Source organism: Siniperca chuatsi, linkage group LG9 (genome assembly GCF_020085105.1).
Source record: "Siniperca chuatsi isolate FFG_IHB_CAS linkage group LG9, ASM2008510v1, whole genome shotgun sequence".
Classification (NCBI taxonomy): Eukaryota; Metazoa; Chordata; class Actinopteri; order Centrarchiformes; family Sinipercidae; genus Siniperca; species Siniperca chuatsi.
This window is the reverse complement of record NC_058050.1, coordinates 8,981,706-8,999,949: the sequence shown is the minus strand read 5'-3', so window position 1 is coordinate 8,999,949 and position 18,244 is coordinate 8,981,706. Positions and strand designations below refer to the sequence as shown.

At 39.5% G+C, this 18,244-nt stretch overlaps 1 protein-coding gene across 3 annotated transcripts; it reads right to left on the bottom strand.

Annotated features, from left to right (window-relative positions):
• Window positions 1-132: 132 nt before the first annotated feature.
• Window positions 133-18,160, bottom strand: si:ch211-1i11.3 (mitogen-activated protein kinase kinase kinase 5). 3 transcript variants are annotated; one of them, XM_044208435.1, is made up of 28 exons: window positions 17,657-18,160; window positions 17,415-17,554; window positions 15,401-15,588; window positions 15,040-15,208; window positions 14,343-14,449; window positions 13,983-14,153; window positions 13,658-13,770; window positions 13,115-13,274; window positions 12,751-12,901; window positions 12,392-12,496; window positions 12,030-12,079; window positions 11,477-11,572; window positions 10,308-10,392; window positions 9,769-9,902; window positions 8,633-8,760; window positions 7,558-7,694; window positions 7,311-7,416; window positions 7,047-7,204; window positions 6,220-6,421; window positions 5,824-5,992; window positions 5,316-5,481; window positions 4,198-4,383; window positions 3,961-4,066; window positions 3,456-3,699; window positions 3,098-3,210; window positions 1,726-1,823; window positions 1,545-1,621; window positions 133-1,288 (listed from the first exon to the last, which is right to left on the bottom strand). In XM_044208435.1, the coding sequence occupies exons 1-28, from the start codon at window positions 17,991-17,993 to the stop codon at window positions 1,192-1,194; spliced, it is 3,993 nt and encodes a 1,330-aa protein (XP_044064370.1). In that variant the 5' UTR covers window positions 17,994-18,160; the 3' UTR covers window positions 133-1,191. The 3 variants fall into 3 exon arrangements, with proteins under 3 accessions (XP_044064370.1, XP_044064371.1, XP_044064373.1); XM_044208436.1 differs by lacking the exons at window positions 15,040-15,208; window positions 15,401-15,588; XM_044208438.1 differs by lacking the exons at window positions 15,401-15,588; window positions 17,657-18,160 and having other exon boundaries at window positions 17,415-17,544.
• Window positions 18,161-18,244: the final 84 nt, after the last annotated feature.

The following is an 18,244-nucleotide window of genomic DNA, read 5'->3' as shown; positions in this document are numbered from 1 at the left end:
ACACACGAGAAGACAGCACAGCTTTATGTATATTTTAGAGGAACAAAATAGTCTAGTTCACCAAAGGCTTTAAAATTCAGGATGAATATTAGTATGTCATAATGTCATATACCAAGAGAATATTTCTTCGTGTATTTATCAAAATATTCATTTATTACACACACACACACAGATCACAAGATCAGAACATTGCTGCTTCCCTGTTTATATATATGTATATATATGTTCTGATCTTGACCTTTCCCTCCCCCCTTTTATTTCCATTCCTAATATTACTCAAGCCCAACTTCTAAAGTCTAAACCCAAGTTTTGACACTTTGTACCTTGAAGAAATGAGGACTAGACAAAATGATTTAACAGATAAAAGTCCTCACCTAAAAAAGTCTAAAACTCAAAAAACAGTAGACCTGCACAGAAGCATGGCTACACAATAACACACACACATACATACATACATACATACATACATACTATGGACAGACACACACACAAAGCTCATGTTGCTGTTTCTAAGGAGATGTCAACATTGTGAAAACAGATGAGGGAACACGTGGAATTTTAAGACTGTTCACCACTTCATCACTTCTTCCAGCCTTCGTCACCCCCTCAAAAAAACGTTCTTCCCTGTTACAAACAAATGGCTACATGGAGATAACAAGCCAGTCTGAGAAGATTTAAGGTTCCTGCTTATTATTGGAATAAGTTTTAACAGGATATACAGTACAAATAATTTGTATTATTCCCCAGAATGCAGAGACATTCATCTTAAAAATACAGTATGTCCTTAATAACTTTCTGTAAAACACAGTAAAACAGCATCATCAGAAGGTACCATTAAAATAGCATTAAATGTGTTTGCTGACAGACAAATCAATACTCTACTAGGCGTAATTAGTCCCACTTGCCATAGCCCTGAGAAAATGTAAAAAAAAAAAAATAATGCTGGCAAGATCTAACTTTAAAGTGAAGATTTTTGGATTCTACTTTACATGCACAAAAACGGTCAGAAAAGAAGAAATGGTCAGTATTTTGAAAAGAAAATACATTCATAATTAACAAGGTAACCAAAATCTATCCTGCATTAAATCAGTTTCTTGCAAAGTCAGTTATGTTCACCACTGCCTCACTTCCTCCAGATGACACAGGACCAGCCTGTCAATAAATCTGTCCTTTGATGTACATCAGCAGCCATTAAAGAATAGTGTCTTCGCTGTCCTCATTGTGTGTACGGAGCTGGGTCCTCCTGCGAGCTGTGAGGGCTGCCCAGATTCGACACAGCATGCCCCCTCTGAAACAGCAGTTTTGGACAGATTTAAATAGTGTTACAAATGAGCTATCTCAAACACCACCAGGGCTTTCTGATTAAACTCTAACGAGGTAGACTGCATCTTTTCTACACCACCATCTATAAGTGCGCCAACTGCCTGTTGCCGTTTCCCCTTGGGGATCAATAAAGTATTTCTGATTCTGATCTGTGAGGGCAATCCCTTCCTACATTTCTGCATAGACAGATGGTGTGAGGGTGATGTGTGGAGGCAGCTCACCTTATTCCACAGTACATCAAATCATCCCTGGAGGCCATGTAGAGGAGACAGTCCAAGGTGAACTCATGAGAGAGCAACTAGAAAACAGGATCACACAGGTGTGGATTAACAGTGGGTAGATGAGTAATACCAACCAGCCTCAGGAGTAAAAATAACAAGGTTGAGCTTGAGTTGAGTTTACCTTATCGATAGTGTCTTGATCTACAGGGATAGACTTGAGCCAGTGCACCAAAGCCTTCACTTCTGGGTTAGAGCTTTTCTGTGAAGCCAATTCACCATCTATAATATACAGAGATTACAATAATTCAGACGGCCTGGTGCAAATTACAGACATACTGCATCTCTTATCGTGTTTCTGCAGGCATACTGTATCATTATCCAAACAGACGAGTCAAGTTTGAGCACATTAGCTGATGGTCCGATGGTCTACGCCTCTGACACAAACCAGTCAGGCAGAAATCTGGAGCCTGAAGCTGAGGCATGATAGGGATTGACTGATAAAAGTGTTAAAAAACAGTAATGAGAATAACTGAGTGTATTGATAATCCACACAGGGCTTAGTCCCTTGATGCAATACCGGTCATGCTGCAGCTTGTCCGGTTAATCATCAGGCTGAGCTCTTACCAACTGTTAGATGATGGCTCACTCCTCATGTGATTGGCAAACAACTTTAGATACATGAAATAGCAATATTATTTACCAACTTGTACATATTCTCCATTTTAATTTGGTATATTTTCTTTACCAAATATTACAAGCAGGGGGAATCGTAACAAACAGACTTACTTTACCTAGATTCAGAGATTTGATGATGACACCTGACCCAGATCAAATAGAATGCGCAAATATTCCTGAATGTTTGTTTTAACCTGCTTGGAGTGCTGGATGGGTAGGTTTCGACAGACCAAAGTCAAAGCCACTGAAAGAGAGACTATTTGAGAGACTATGTCTCTTCAAGCCTATTTTAATACAAGATATGAGATATTGAGTGAGTATATTCCACTCAGTCTTTTTAGTACAAAATTCCCTATTTGAGTTTCCCTGGAGAGCACTTCCTTGCTGAACCACAGTGGAGGGATACGTCTTGTTACGTTTCATTGCAGAGAGAAAACACAGTCAGTGAACCTACACATGACTATCAAAACGAAGATGCCGACTTGACGGCTAATTCAGACTGCTCAAGCCTCATATTAGCTTTGGCTAACTTAAGAATGCCTTTTTGCACAGAACGAGGACTGTGGATGTTTCCTACAGTGTAGTTTGCGCTACCTCCTCTGCTTGACCCATGACTCTCAACATAAGTATGAAATGTGAGTATTGTTTTAAGATAGACTTGCAACATTTTCTTTAACAATTTATCTAAAACTACAGTATCTGAACTGTCTTGATTCGGCATAAATAGTGCTCCAAAAAAACCTAAAAAGACATTCTTACACACACTGTCAAACTCACCTGGCACTAATAATAATAATAATAATAATAATAATAATAATATAATAGTTCTTGTGCTATCTACATGGATGTAACAAACTGTGTGGTTAAAAAAACATTACCTTGAGTGACTGCTGCTTTCCTCAGTGCATCTATCTGTTCCTGTTTCCTCTGGAGAGAGTTCCTCAGTAGCTCCTGGTACTCTCTCTCCTTCACACTCAGCTGATTCAGCAGTCTGAAACACAAACAGCCATCATCACTCAGCAGAAAGCAGTGCAACTCAAAATTCTTATTAATCATTGTGTAATATTGCTTAATAGAGATGCCACTGTTAGGTCTTTTTCACAGCACAAACATTAAATTTAAATTCCAAATGTCTGTAATGCTGCTGTTCATCACAAAATATGTCAATGTACTGTATTTTAAAACCATTAAAAATAAATGTAGCACAACATGAACATGAAAACAACTAAATGCTACCCTCTGGTCTCTAGTCGTAGGTCTCTCAGTTTCTCACTGAGGGGACAGTTGGTGTTGAGGACGCGGTCTGTAGGGCAGTTGGGGCTGGCTGTAGGCAGGATCTCATTTGTGGGTGTTGTCTGTGTATCTGCTGGCGCCTCCAGCTGGTCAGGGCCAAGACCTACAGGAGTGTCTGGGTCAGCACACAGCTCCTCAGGAGTGCTGTCCTCAATCTCAAATGAGGACTGCAGCTGGAGTTTCAGTTCTGAGAGGCAGAGAGGGGAGTGGTGGGGAAGAATGGAGGAAGCATAGACAACAAATAAACAACACGAATCCCCCAAAAAGTAAACAAACAAGTAAATAAATAAATAAATGAAACTCTGGATACACAAGGAGAGAAAAATATAAACTGAGAGCTGGTTGACAATGTTAGTCCCACAACCACACTTGCACTCAAATATCTGCTTGTCTCTCCAAGGATTTAACCCAAACTACTGAAGTTATACAGTATGAGATGAAGCTCTACCTGGTAGGAGCACAGTGATGGCGTCCTGTACTGCCTGTCTCAGCAGATTGTCCAGAGCAAACATCCAGTGAGGTTTCACTTGCTGTTGCCTCAACACCTTCTTCACCTATATACAGAGCAGATAGTTTAACACGATTGTGAGAAGAGTGATGTTCCATGCCAAAATCTCAATAAGCCCATAGCTGACCACAGTGTAATCACCAGGAAAGTCTGTATGTTGACTGTGACGTAACTTACTGCGTCTTGGAAGCTGAACAGCACCACCTGCAGGCTGTTTGTTGATACTCGGGCAGTGAGTATCACAGCTCGAAGCTCCATCAGGCTACTGGTCAGCTTCTTCCTGTCCGGGGAGCGGATGTTGTCTCGCAAGCAGATAATAAGCTTGGTGATGTGGTCTGCAGTTAGTGATGATCCCTCGCCATGCTTTTAAGAGAGAAAAAAGATTGGAAAAATGAGGATACATCTATTGTTCTCATTCTGGAAGTACTTCCAGAAGACTTCTTTATCTCACAATTAACTTGGATAGTAGCAGTCTTTTTTTCCAGTGAATTGGGGATAGACCAATTAAAATTTTTTGGGGTGATATTAATAACAATATTACCAGTATTATTAATTTTCCAATCACCTTTGTTCCTCTATATTAAAGCTCTGAAGTCACAGGTGTGGTACTGTACAGCTTACAAACAGCAGCTTACATTTTTTGCAGATTCTAATCTTTAATCAGTATATTTAAATTTGACAACAAAAGGGAGCATTCTACAGTTTTGTGAGTCCTTGTGAAACAGATAGTACCTATTTTTTGGACTCAGCACATGGACTAAAAAGATGTGTGTGTGTTTTACACACTGAAAAATGTCATTAGGCTCAAGATTATTAACTTGCAAGCCAACTTTAATATTAACTTTGCATTCACTGCAGACAGTCATGCCATGTGGCTGTTGGATCACTTGGAGGTTCATATTTTTGGGTTTTGGCAATGCCAAAAGTGCAACAACACTTCTGGGCAATTCATGTAATAACAAACTAAGAAGAGATCCAAACATTCAGGGTTTATTATGTGTTACATATAATGTCTTGCCTATTAGCTAAGACTTTGCAGATACTGATAAACAGCATGTCTGAAATATAATAACTGGCCAATAATGATTGGTGAACCAATAATCTGTCAGTTACCCTATGTAGATTACATCTCCTGCATTTCTTCTTTCTATGCAACAAGGTTTATCTGTATTGTCCATTTTGTAAATATACAAACAAATCTTAGAGAAAATTCTATGTAGTGTATATGTTATGTAGGAAGCCATGCAGTTAATGGATTTCACAATGTTTTTTGACAATGACTTTTCTTCACCCACCTGAGGCACAGATTCCTGTATATTAAAGACGACAAGACTGATGTAGTCAGTGAGGACTCGGTGCAGTGTGGCTCTCCTTTCACTGTCCTTTCTCAGCATAAAAAGACCAATATTCTCCTCTGTTGAGGCTGGACTGCTCATGTCTGATGAAGAGTCCTCTGGTATTCTGGACAGTACGGGACAATACAGAGATAAATCACACCAGATCAACAGATAAAGATAAAGATAAAACAAAAGTGATGTATCTACTGAAATGAAAATCCCACGAAACAGAAATGAGGATATTGATATCAACAATTCATGAGTGATTTACAGGTTATTTAATAAGTAATATGTGGTAACTGTAGACTGTAGTATGGGATACAGTGGCATTTTACCCTTTTTATACCTACACAGGATGTAGCCTCAATCTGACTGAAACCTCAGTGTGGTTTGCACACTGACGTAAGATCCTGTACAACCATGGCTGAGATTATAAGGCTTTCTGTTGAGTAATAATTTAACTTACGGCAGGAAGCTGCTGGTGCTGGGTGGGCTCTCCGAGATTTTATCTGCTCTGAGGGTGGACTGGGGCCTTCTGAGGTCCAGGGAGCAGGACAGGTCGATTAAACCCGAGTATGAATCAGTGTCCTCCACGAGGATGGAGATAGGTACAGACAGGCTGCGTTGATAGTCAGCTGCAAAACCCAGCGAGATTGTTGTGACATATGTAAGTGTTAAAAATCTGACATTTTTGTGACAATGACATTTACCAGGTTTCGTAACACTTAAAAATACAGGTGTCAAAATGGGCAATAACAACAGAGGGAATAGGAAGCAATTCAGATAAACTGGTTGATGAAAACCGACAACATATATGAGAAAGAAGAGCAGTATATGAATTTGAAATGTACTGAAGCTTCACCAGAAGAAAGGAAGTCTTTAGGTTCTGATTCCTGCAGAGCCTTGGTCTTCTTCCTGGGGCATGACCTGAGGAAGGTGTCCTTCAGCAGCTCTGCGGCTGTGGCTCTGTCGTCTGGGTTCGGCACAAAACAGTTCATCATGAAGCTCTTTGCCTCGTCTGACATGCACTCTGGAACCTTGGGGTGGATCTTAAACATGCCCACCTTGATGGGATTGTTTAAAGGTTACTAACAGAGTATGAAGATTATATCATTGACAATTGTTCATTTAAACAACTTTACTTTGAGATTGTGTGTTTTAAAAGAGAAAAGACGGAAGTTGCTAATATTTGTTCAACAAGAGTTTACAGCCATGCAAGTGGCTCTGTGAGGCTTTACTGATGCAGTGTTCATGTTATGGTAACTATGAGTATTATTATGACTGGGAAGCTCCGATATATCCAACTTGGCACTTAATAACATGGAAGTGCCTAAAAACCAACAGATATGTATCAAATATCATATCAGCCAAAGACCGTCATTCAATGTAAATTAATTTATCATATCTACCAGCCATCCCATATGATGTGAACGTAGCTTTAGGCACAGAAGTGCCTATGATGGCACTAGATCACCAGTGTCATTCATGTCTCCCTCAGGATAAAATGTAAAGTGTGCGCTAAATTTCATGGCAATCCATTCAATAGTTGTTGAGACATTTCACTCAAAACCACAAATGTCAACCTCAAAGCCATATTAAATATTCCCCAAATTCAGAACAATTCTTTTTCGTGAAAACACCACTATCTGCATGTATTAACATACATAAAATACAAATTTCCTTATTTACCTTGAACATGGCTGCCTGAGGACTTCCCAGCTCATGGAAAGGTGGTTTGCCTGTTGCCATTTCTATAATAGTGCACCCTAGGGACCAGATATCAGCTGGCTTCCCGTAACCCCGAGGCCCTTGGTCTATAATCTCTGGGGCCATGTACTGGAGAGTTCCTATTGTAAAATCATCATAAAAGTGATTAAAATGCAACTACTATTATAAGTTGTAAGTGTGATACAAGACAGAGTCATAAATGTTTTAAAATACACAGCATCTCACCAGCAAACGTCTCAGTACAGGGGTTGATCCCTGCTAATCGTTTGGAGGTTCCAAAGTCAGAGATCTTCAACACTCCACTATAGGTGTTGATCAATACATTGTCACCCTACAGCAAAGACAAATTACCCACATTGAGATGTTTCACAAACACTACTGTCTTTTACCATAAAGCTAAGGTGAAATTATTCTAGAAAGTGAAATAATTATTTGCCATTTGTCCCACAGAGTTGTAGGGTGCTCTGCTCACCTTAATGTCTCTGTGGACGATCTGATTGTCATGAAGGTATCTGAGCCCCTCGAGGATCTGTTTGGTGTAGAAGATGATGGTGGCTTCATTGTCTTTCAAAGGACCCCATTTGGAACGCAGGAGAGACGACAAACTTCCTACAAGCAGGAAAGGAAAATTATATGAGCTGATTAATTTTTAAGAACAGAATCTGGCAGTGAAAATTATTTCTCACATGTCTATGAAAGCAGAGATGTGAACAAAATATAATGTCTACTGTAAGTGTCACACTGGAAAACACAATTTTCTATTTTTGTTGAAAAAGAAGTTATTTCTCAACTGTTTCTCAGCTACATCTGGCAATATCAAACCAAGCTATGGATTGGAATTGTTCACATATCTTCAGATGTTTTTCTGACATTCACGTCATTGTCTGAAGAGATTTCTCTCCAATGCAGGATATCTTTGGAACCACCCACTTTCTTAAAACTGGATGCCAGTTGATGTTACACAATCACACTTACAAATCTGCAGAAATGCAGACTTGAAAGCAGAGGCAGAGCACACTTCCAATGAACCAAGGCATGACTTCTGTTTTTATTCCAGTCAAAGTTTCAAAAGAACATTACTTCATCTGGAAACCTAATATTAATATGCCAATGTCTAATTATTAGTTTGTAGATTGCATGAAAGAGTGCAACACTGATGTATTAGTCTGGGTCTCTGTGTAAAATAAAAGTGAAGAGGCATCAGTAATTGTATCAGCATATGTGAATGCATAAAAATAAAACAGTATTGAATGAAATTATTGCACTGTGTATAGTTGGTCTATAGGTTTTTTGATTTAATCTAGCCAACAATGGATTTTAGCCACCCTCCAGCAATTCTAGAAAGACAGTTTCCTGTTTTTGAATACAGTGTTTTTAAGTTTCATACTGCAAGAGTGTGTGACTTTCAATTGACAATTTTTTTTAGACATTGTATCAGACAGTGTATGTGTGTGTAGATTTAGCCAAGGATGTCATCTAATGGACAGTTACCCTCCACTGCTCTTTGAAACTAAAAGTATTAGAAGTTTACATTTTAGGATTCATACCTCCAGGTACTTCCTCCATGAAGATCTTGATGAAACCTTCCTGACTGACAGAGCCCAGGTATTGAACAATATTTCTGTGTTTGAGCCTCTTGTGCAGAGCTATTTCCTCATGGAGGGGCTGGGAGTACCTGGGAGAGACAGAGGAATACATGTGTGACTGTGAGGTTTTGGTCAACAATACAACATTCCATATGATACTTTATTATTTAAAAACATGCAGAAATCATATTGGATGGACAGACACACACCGCAATTGCAGGATATAACACTGTGTAAGTCAAACCTGGTGTCTGCAAACCTCAGAATTCCGAATAAACTAGTTTATTATTGGTCAGAAAGAACATGAAAAAGTATGGGAGATGCGTAACTAAATTCTTCTGACTGTGCATGATAAACAACATTTCCTCTCTGATACATGCAGTTTATATTGTGTTAGTTAAATAATGTTTTTCTCAAAAACTCAATTAGTATATAGTAGTTGGTAGAAAGAATGTAGTAGGGTCGAACAAAGATCAGGTTTGCATTTTAAGTGAATAAATGAAATAGTTAACTTTAAAAGCTTGAAAAAGCTTTATACATTATGTCACATGACAGCTGCTATTGCACTACACTAAAAGTGTTTTCCCCTCTCTCTCTCTCTCTCCAGTTAAGAGGATCTTCCCTACTTTGTTGTTTTACATCTGGAACATCACTACACACAGACTAATTTGACACATTATTTCTCAGTTTCAGTAATTTTTTGTTGCTAATAAGAGAACAGCTTGATAATTACAACATCACAAGAGTGACATAAGAAAGACTGTGCTGTGTCTCGAACACAGAGAGGTCTGGCAAATGCTACAAAAGTGATTTAAATATCACATTTCCTTCGATGGAATCCTTTATTTTCACATAACACTGCAGTAGGAGCCTAAGCTCTTTGTGCAGATCATGGAGAAACAAACAAAGTCTAAATATTCATCCATCTCCCCCAAGAATCCCAATGAGCAAGAGCATGCCAGTCAGTTTTTTCTCTGCCAAATCCTTTCCAGTAAAGGGTATTATGGAAAAAAAACATTCTTGTGAGAAACAGTGCAGCTTAGTGTCTGCTAGTAGGGACGACTCTCAATGAAAAACAGTGTGTTGGTTTCTCATACGTGCGGTCCTTCTCAGGGATTTCCTTGATGGCGATGCGTACTTGATTGCTCAGGTCCCTCCCAGCGTACACCACACCGTATGTCCCTTTACCCAGAAGCACCTTGTCGCCATTCTCATTGGTCTCATAGATGTACTATAGAAAGAAATGAAGACAGCATGAATGAGAATGCAATGACTGAAAGTAGGAGCATCAGAGGAGTTGTGAGGAATTTCACAAGCAATGACAAGTAGCAGAAGAGAGAAATGTTTGTTAAGTGATAGAACAGATGTTTCATTCAGGGACTTCTGAAAACACAAGTCCAGAATTCTGAGAATAAATATAATATTAAATCTAAATTTATTTATTTATTTATTTACACAAATAGATATTGTACACAATGCCAAATTACGTGGAAAATATGACACTATGTTACTGGAGTATTTCTGTTCTTGAGTTTGATTTTCTCCCAGCGATTGCAGTTGTTTTCTACTTGTTGAGCCAAGTGAGACCTAAAATAGAGCACACTCTGTGTCAGAGGAATGGAGGGCTGCGACTAACCTCTAGTATTCCCTCAGTTAGACGGTTCAGGTCCTCAGCAGGGTCTTCAGCCTGCTGTAGCAGAGAGTTTACCAGCTCGCAGAAACTAGTGAGAGAACAGTGCGAGAAGACACTAATGTAGATTAGAGAATATGCTGTTAATGGAGCATGTGGTTAAATAAAGTTTCAGTGAATATCAGTTAAAGTAAAGATAATACCAACAACGCACCTGTAGACTTTTGCCTTTAGAATTTACCCATAAAAGGCAAACACCCAGTATGTGGAAGGAAAATTCACCTTTGTGAATAGAATCAACCGACTTCACTGTGGAGTTTTTGACCACTAGCAGTGCTACGGAACAATTTTTTTACAAGTGGGTCCCTCTTTTGTTTATATAGTGCACACGAAGACACACATGCACGAGTGTGAGCATGTGGTCGGAAAGATACAGTCCTGTCGTGGTAATGCACAAAGAAACGTAGCATTGCGACAACAATGGAGTGTAACCATAACTTTTGTTTGTTTGTTTGAGAACTCCATAGGGAACCTTTAAGGGATCAGTTGACCCAAGTAACAAAAAAAAAACATTTCCAACAACATTTCCCTACTTTCTCCAAGTAGTATGTAGCCATGCATATAGTTTCAATTTTATGTACATTTTTTTGGCAGGTAGTTCCAAGGAAATTTTGTACAGTGCACCAGGAAACCGGGATACTGTATCAGGAAAAAGGGAGTAATTTAGGAGTGCTTTGAGCACCATAAACAAAAGTTCACTTCCATTATATTAAGGTGGCAGCAGAGGTTTAAGCAGTGCATCTCTCAAAACAGAATGTATGTGGAATGGTAGATACCATTTGAGGTTAGAAGGAAATATAATTCTTTTGTGATTTGGGTCAACTTTAAGTCAGAGTGAAAAACGCTTTCCTAGGGGGATTTCCTACAAGGCATATGACTCATACAGTGTTATTGCATCACACTGATTTCTCTAGGCCACTGACTAGACTCCGCAAAGCTATTTGTTTACTTATTTGCACCCTGTAATGATGGTCTGTTCATCTTTATCTAGTCAGTTAGTCAGTGAAGTCAGTTAGTCAGTGAGCAAATCATTTGCTCTGCCTTACACATGCCTCACACACAGAAATACACACACTCTGCCCCACTATATCTTTGCCAATTTATTAGTCACTCACCCTTTACAGTGAAGCTCAGAGGGGAAGCAGAGCTGGAAGTCATCTGAGTTGTAGTGGACATACAGGAAGCAGCTCCGCTCATCAATCTTTGAAGCACTTTAGAGGGAAAAAAGCAAATAAAGATTTTAACTCTTGAAAAAGTCATAATCCCTAATTTATTTGTTTAGAAAATTCATGTCAGTGTCAAAAACTGTATGCAAATGTATTTCTGCTGAACGTAAAGGATGTCCTGAGAAACAAGGTGTTTCTCATCTTTCCCCAAACATAGTACAATCTGATAAAGTTGTTTGCCGTTTTTTAGTGACCCAGCAGCTGACTGTTTTGTATAGACTGTGACCAAGTGGCGAATCAGCAGACAAGGCTGAAATACACTGCAACACTGATCAGTAGCCAGAGAGGAATCAACAAATATCTGACAAACAACAAAGAAGCTAAGCCTGAAACCATAATGACAGAAGAAAAATCTGACTGACAGCCAAAGTTTCCCAGGCAACCTGTATGTTTTGGGAGCAGATATTTGAGAGATGTTAACACACGCTGTACTCCACTTTACCTCACTCCCCGAATTGCAGAGGCTGGGAAAGTCCACTCGTGTAAGCCTTTCTGTAAAATCAAGGATGGTTAAAACATAGGATGAGGTTTTACTGCTAATACACATGTACGAACACATTCAAGAGAGAGAAAGTAAACAGCCCTGAGGTATGACGGAAGTCATTTTTTCCACACACAGTGACGCTCAAAGAACACACCCACACACTCACCTGATTAAACATTCAATGAACCATAAATCAGCATGAGAAAAGTTGGTTCTTGCTCAAATTATTATATTCTGTTTGTATGGCAGGTACTCGTAAACACGTATTCAGATAAGAAGGTGGCTCTGACGGGGGGTGGGGTGGCAGAGGGTCTACATACCTTTAAGGGTGTGACGTGTTTCAACTGGACAGTGCGACTCTCGTCCTCCTCACTCACACACACTATGGCTGGTTGGAGGACTTTACTGGGCTCCAGAATGAGCACCTTAAAAGCAGCAATTCAAAATTCAATTACCAATATTTTATAATAGCCACATGGCCTTCATTTATTTCTTGCTTTCTCCATTATTTCCTGACCATATCCCTCCATTTATTTTAACAGTATTACTATAGTGCATGTTAACCTTAAGATCAAAATGGACAGAGCTGGGTCCCAGTTAACAGATAATAACATCTGAGAAAATTAATGCTTTCTGTTTATTGTTACAGTTACTGATGAGGTTATCAGTGTCGTCTTACTGGGCAGCGGTCTGTAGATTCAGATGGTTTACAGGTCTGCAAAAGTAGCTCCATCCAGAATTCCACCGTTTCCTGCTTAGGAGATTTCACCTCAGGTGGCTTGTCAAATTGACGGTACAGGATGTAGGTCTCCATAATGGATGCCACATACCTGAAAGAAACACACTAAACTCATTAATCCACATTAAATGAATATAGAAATAAGCCCGGAATCTCTTTAAATGCTTTCTAATCCACAGGGGTTTGGGATTTTTTAATCAAACCAATCAAATTAAACTAATATGCCCTACAAACTGAATCCTGATGATTAAACACCCTGATTTGAATGATTACTACTAATCAAGAACTGGTGCTTAAGCCTCACCAGACAGGGGCCTTGAGCCTGTAGAGTTTGTCAGAGGCCTCGATGACTTTCCTGTGTTCGTTAGCAAGGATGTTTGCACCAAGGTAGAACCCGACATCCCAGTAGTCCTTCATCTTCTCCAAACTGCCTTTTCTACCGAGCAGGGTGCTTAGAGTCACACCTAAACACCAAAATAATAACACAGAGCAAAACAATTCGTTAACAAATTCATATAAAATCACTGATATATTTCCAAGCTATTAGGCTAATATGTGCATCAACATATGATGGCCCTGTGCACTGGTTTTCTGGATATTGCATTTTGTCTTAAAAACCTTTAAAATATAACCAGAATTGTGGTGTTACAAATTTAAATAGTGGGTTGAATCATGGCAAAGCCTAAGGTTTACACCCCTACAACATAAAGTGTAATGCATAAATAGTATAAACTTTATGACACACATTGACATTGGTAGATCATTAACTTGTATTCTCTTCCAAATGATCAAAGCAGGTATCTGTCATTGATTTTCTCTGATAAAGAAAGCAGAAAGCATTAAGCACCAATTTTGCGCAGCTCAATAGAAGTTTCAAATTCATGGCCAGCTGCCATCAGAAGGACCACGTTGTTGATGCCCGAGTGAAGGGTTGGCTCTGTCTCAAAAGCTTTTCCATACCTGTCAAATAATATAAAAACAGCAATGGTGGGTTATACTAGAACACTGAAAGATAGGGGACATAAGTAACATCAGAATAATAATGCAACATAAACTGCAAACATGTACGAGCAGCAACAATCAAAAAAGAAGGTAACTATTAAGTAGGGTCTGTAGTGACAAACTGTAGTCTAGTACAAAAGACCAGAGCCACAAACACAAAGTGGTTGTACCAATAGCAGGCCTGGTCTCTGCTGCGCTCATCAGTGAACCCAGAGCTCATGAACATGTCTTTGTAGATCCGTCCACACAGGCAGTAGACGTCTGACGCCACCTTGCTCCCCGACTCCACAATAGGCAGAATTGCCTCCAAAGCCTTAGCGCGATCTCCAGGGTGATTCCTCCTGATGTGGGAAGATTGATGAGCTTTAACAAAGCCCTTTATATTTTCTATGCATACAAGGCAAATAAAGGCTACAGGCTGAGAATGGCAAAAAAACACTAAACTGAAACCAGAGAAAAGATTACAATAGTTTAGTAGTTACGTTTACTTGTAAAACTAAATGTGAATGCAGTGGGAACCATCTGGGTACCTGTTTAGCGCAAATATATAATGAAACTTGATATTCTGATGTCCTGCTACCAGACACATAGGCAAGTTGTTCAGAGTCTCCACCAGTTTGATCATGGCATCATAGTCCTGAGAAAAGAGGGTGCAGAATTCCAATGTATTATTTACCATGCTCTCATCTGATGACATTTAATACTTCATATTATTACAACATTTATTAAAAATAATAATTTAAACCGTAATGGTCGTTTTTGTTACTATCAACACGCACATGGAACACTTGACATACAATGTGATCCTGGGTTTTGGTCTTGGTCTGCTTAATATCGTCAACAGTAACGCTTTCATAATGAAACTTGTTCATGTTTCAAGCTAAATATGCACATATTTAGTCCTGCAAAGTTTAATCGATTAATAAATTAGTTGATCCATAATCTAACAAAAAAGCTAAATTTTTAGGTTCTGCCAAAGTGAAGATTTGCATGTTTATTTCTATAAAACTGAATCCCTATTTTTATTTTTATTCTTTTTGCTCACTCAATCTAAGCAATGATAAAATGACATGTTGGGCTCTGCAACCAATTTCATAATCAGAATAATAATTGAAAGATTAATAAATAAAGACAATAATCATTGGTTATGGCCCATGACCTTTTACACACTCCTTGTCAAGGCATTTACTCACATGCACACAGTTGTTCGCACACATCAACACACACCTGAATGTCCCTGTAGGACAACAGCAGGTTCATGACTATATCAGGGGTGAGCAGCTCTACACTGTCCAGGCGTTTCTGGATGCGGCTCAACTCCTCGCTCAGGGCTTGGCCGCTGAACCGCTCCCGTGCCATACGAATCTCATGCCTGATTGACTCCCGGAAGTACTCACTGTCAGCATAAAGAGCAGACGGTGGATAATATTTACACACTTTCACAATCTTCAATAAATCAGCCAAGTGAAGTTGAACATAGGGGAGAAGCTGTGAGTTACAGCATTAGCAAATGCATGTGTAATCTGAGATGATAATGTTTTTGGCAAAGTATATGATGATGAACACGGCCCTGCAGTGTATGCCCGACCTGGACTGAATGTGTATATTGTTCAGCAGATGCACCAGTCTGTCCACCAGCAGGGTCAGCAGGGGCTCCAGCTGGAAACTAGGCTGCATCAACTCCTTGATACCAGTCATCACTGTAGCATCACAGGCAAACACTTTGCCCTGAGGTGACACTACGTAAGGGATGAACGTGTAACTTCCACACTGCTCCTGATGGAAGACAATGCACGCATCATACAGTGCATCATACTTGCATGGGCTTAATGCACCTGAGGCATCACTTGCCAGTTGTCAGTGTTTTTGATTTTAATACTTAATGTTTAATTTCAGTTAAACTCTTTGATAAATACAATTGATTTGCTCCAGATTTAAAATGATCTTTGGTCTTTAGCATAGACATAATACCTTCTTTATCAAATCTAATTTCATGAATTTGAATGAAACAATTCCCAATTGTGAAGATTTGCAGCTTTTCTGTTTTACATAATTGAAAATTGACTTTCTTTAGATTTTGTACCATTGGTCAGACAAAACAAGACCTGTGAAGATGTTACCTTTGGGTCTGGGAAATATTGTTGGGCATTTTTCAATATTTTCTGACATTTTGTAGACCAAACAATTAATCGATTAGTCAAGAAAATAATCAGTAGATTAATCAATAATGAAAATATTCATTAGTTGCAGCCATGGCTGGATTAACATGCTAGGGGGCCCTACTGGCTCCATTTCATCTCACTACTATTAAGCACACAGTGCAACATGTCTTAATGTTATTTTGCATAGAGCCCCAGAGAACAAGCGAGGTCCGAGGTTTGCTGTGAAATAATAAATGTCTCAAACCAAGTTAGTGCAGGACTCGCCTCAAGGTCCTCTTTATATCAGTTCACATTGTATGGTGCATATTTTCAGTGGCGGCCTGCCCTATAAGTTGAATAAGCAATTGTGCAGGGCCCTGCATATCCTTTCCTTTTTATTATTATTTTTTTAAATAAAGAAAGTTGCCAATCAATGGCTCTGACGCAGAACAGGGGGTCCTGTCCTCAATGGATAGATCATGTCAAGCCAATCAACATGTCTGTTGGTGACAGCACCAGTGCTGGAATCTGTGAGACAGAGAGAGGAGTGTGCACGGTTCTGCATAGAGTGCCAGTGTAACTGTCACGGATGGCAGAGAGAGAGAGAGAGGGCTTGACCGTCTCCACTGCCATCAACAAACAGCAGGCGTCATGCATGTGTGCTAAATAAATATCTCACAAGCCGCCCTGCATCAACCTATCAAAATGTACTGAACTGAAAAATATATTTTAAAATTCTTACATTGATCTAATATATTGCATTGTAGATGCTGCAAATACAACTAAATATATAAATTCAGATTATTAGTGCAAGAATGCACTGTTTTTGAGATTATTTTTTTAATTGTATGACTACTGTTGAGTGTTGGCTGGCTTGTACTGTTTTTCTGCCAACAGGCCTGTCGTCAAGAGTTGCATCACCCTCATTTTTCGTTGACGGTTTAGAAAGACTTTGTGCATTGAGGATGTTGCTGAGACCACTGATTTAAGGTCTGAGGGCAAAATTCTTAATGAAGGCATGTTTACTACAAGTTTGTGTTTTGTGTATTAATGTCATGCAAGGATTATGCCCACTTTATAGATTGCAGGGATGTTCTTGCCCCATTGTGGTAGTACAATATCAACAATATCAAAGGGTTGTCATGTCAAATAATAGTATATATATATATATATGCCACGTAAACTATATACTACATACACATTAGTTTATAGTTTTATTTTATAGTTCTCAGCTCCAGGCAAAGTAAGGAGGGCTCCCAAACAACAAAATATTGCAAAGGGCCCCTTGTTGTCTAGAGTGGCCCTGCATATTGTCACACAAAAGTTCGATTATTCCAATTATCACAAACTATTTTACAGTGTACTTGACTTTTGGGGCCCCTGGGCAGTTTGTAGTCCATGGTTGCAGCCCTAGTTTAACTATCACATTAATTTATAATAGTAAACAGAGATGTGTGTTACCTTGACAGCCTGTAGATCACTATCTTGTTTGTAACAGTATAGGATTATGTTATTGGTCATGCTGAAACTTTCTCTCACTCCAAGGTGATAGAACAGTGAAGGCTGGCAAAAAGAGTCACTCATCTCCACCACTGCTACATCTGTAAGGTAAATTTAAAAGGTCGGGTCAGTTTGAATAATTGGCGTAATACTGTGTCTATGTGTCATCCAAATTACCCTTCATTCAGCATGTCTGCACTTGCCTGCATTGTAGAAACTATCTAGGATGTCTGTGGTGCCCAAGGATATTCTCTCAAATGAAATGGTTTGGAAAACGGCGTGTGCGTCCGCGCAGGCTTCGTTCAGACATTTCAGTGTTAAGTTCTCCTCAGTCTGCGGCACTGATGCGTCCTCGTTGATTATGTATACCACGGATACTGCTCTGGTCCGACTCCGTGGAGAAACTATCTGTTTACCCGAACCACTGGCGCTCAGCTCCATTGCCAAAGACTCCTGCCACAAACTTTCAGTCGACACCCAAATTGGATCTTTCCTCTTCAGCCCGTGCAGGCTCATTCGTCTGCGCTCTGTCGTGTACATTTTCTGCCTTATTCCGCAGCTGAAACTCAATGCATGTACTTTATCGGGACAACCTCTATTAAAAACGCAACAGCATAGTTGCTTGATCTTGTAATTCCCCAGGTGCGTCGCCGCCTCCGCTCATACCACACTTCTACTAGAATTCCCAGTGCTCCTCTCGACCCGCCCTCGTCTCCTCCCCCGCCAGCTGACATTTTGAGACTGAAACTGTACGGCACACAGCCTCGACTCTCGCGTGACCTCTGCTGCGG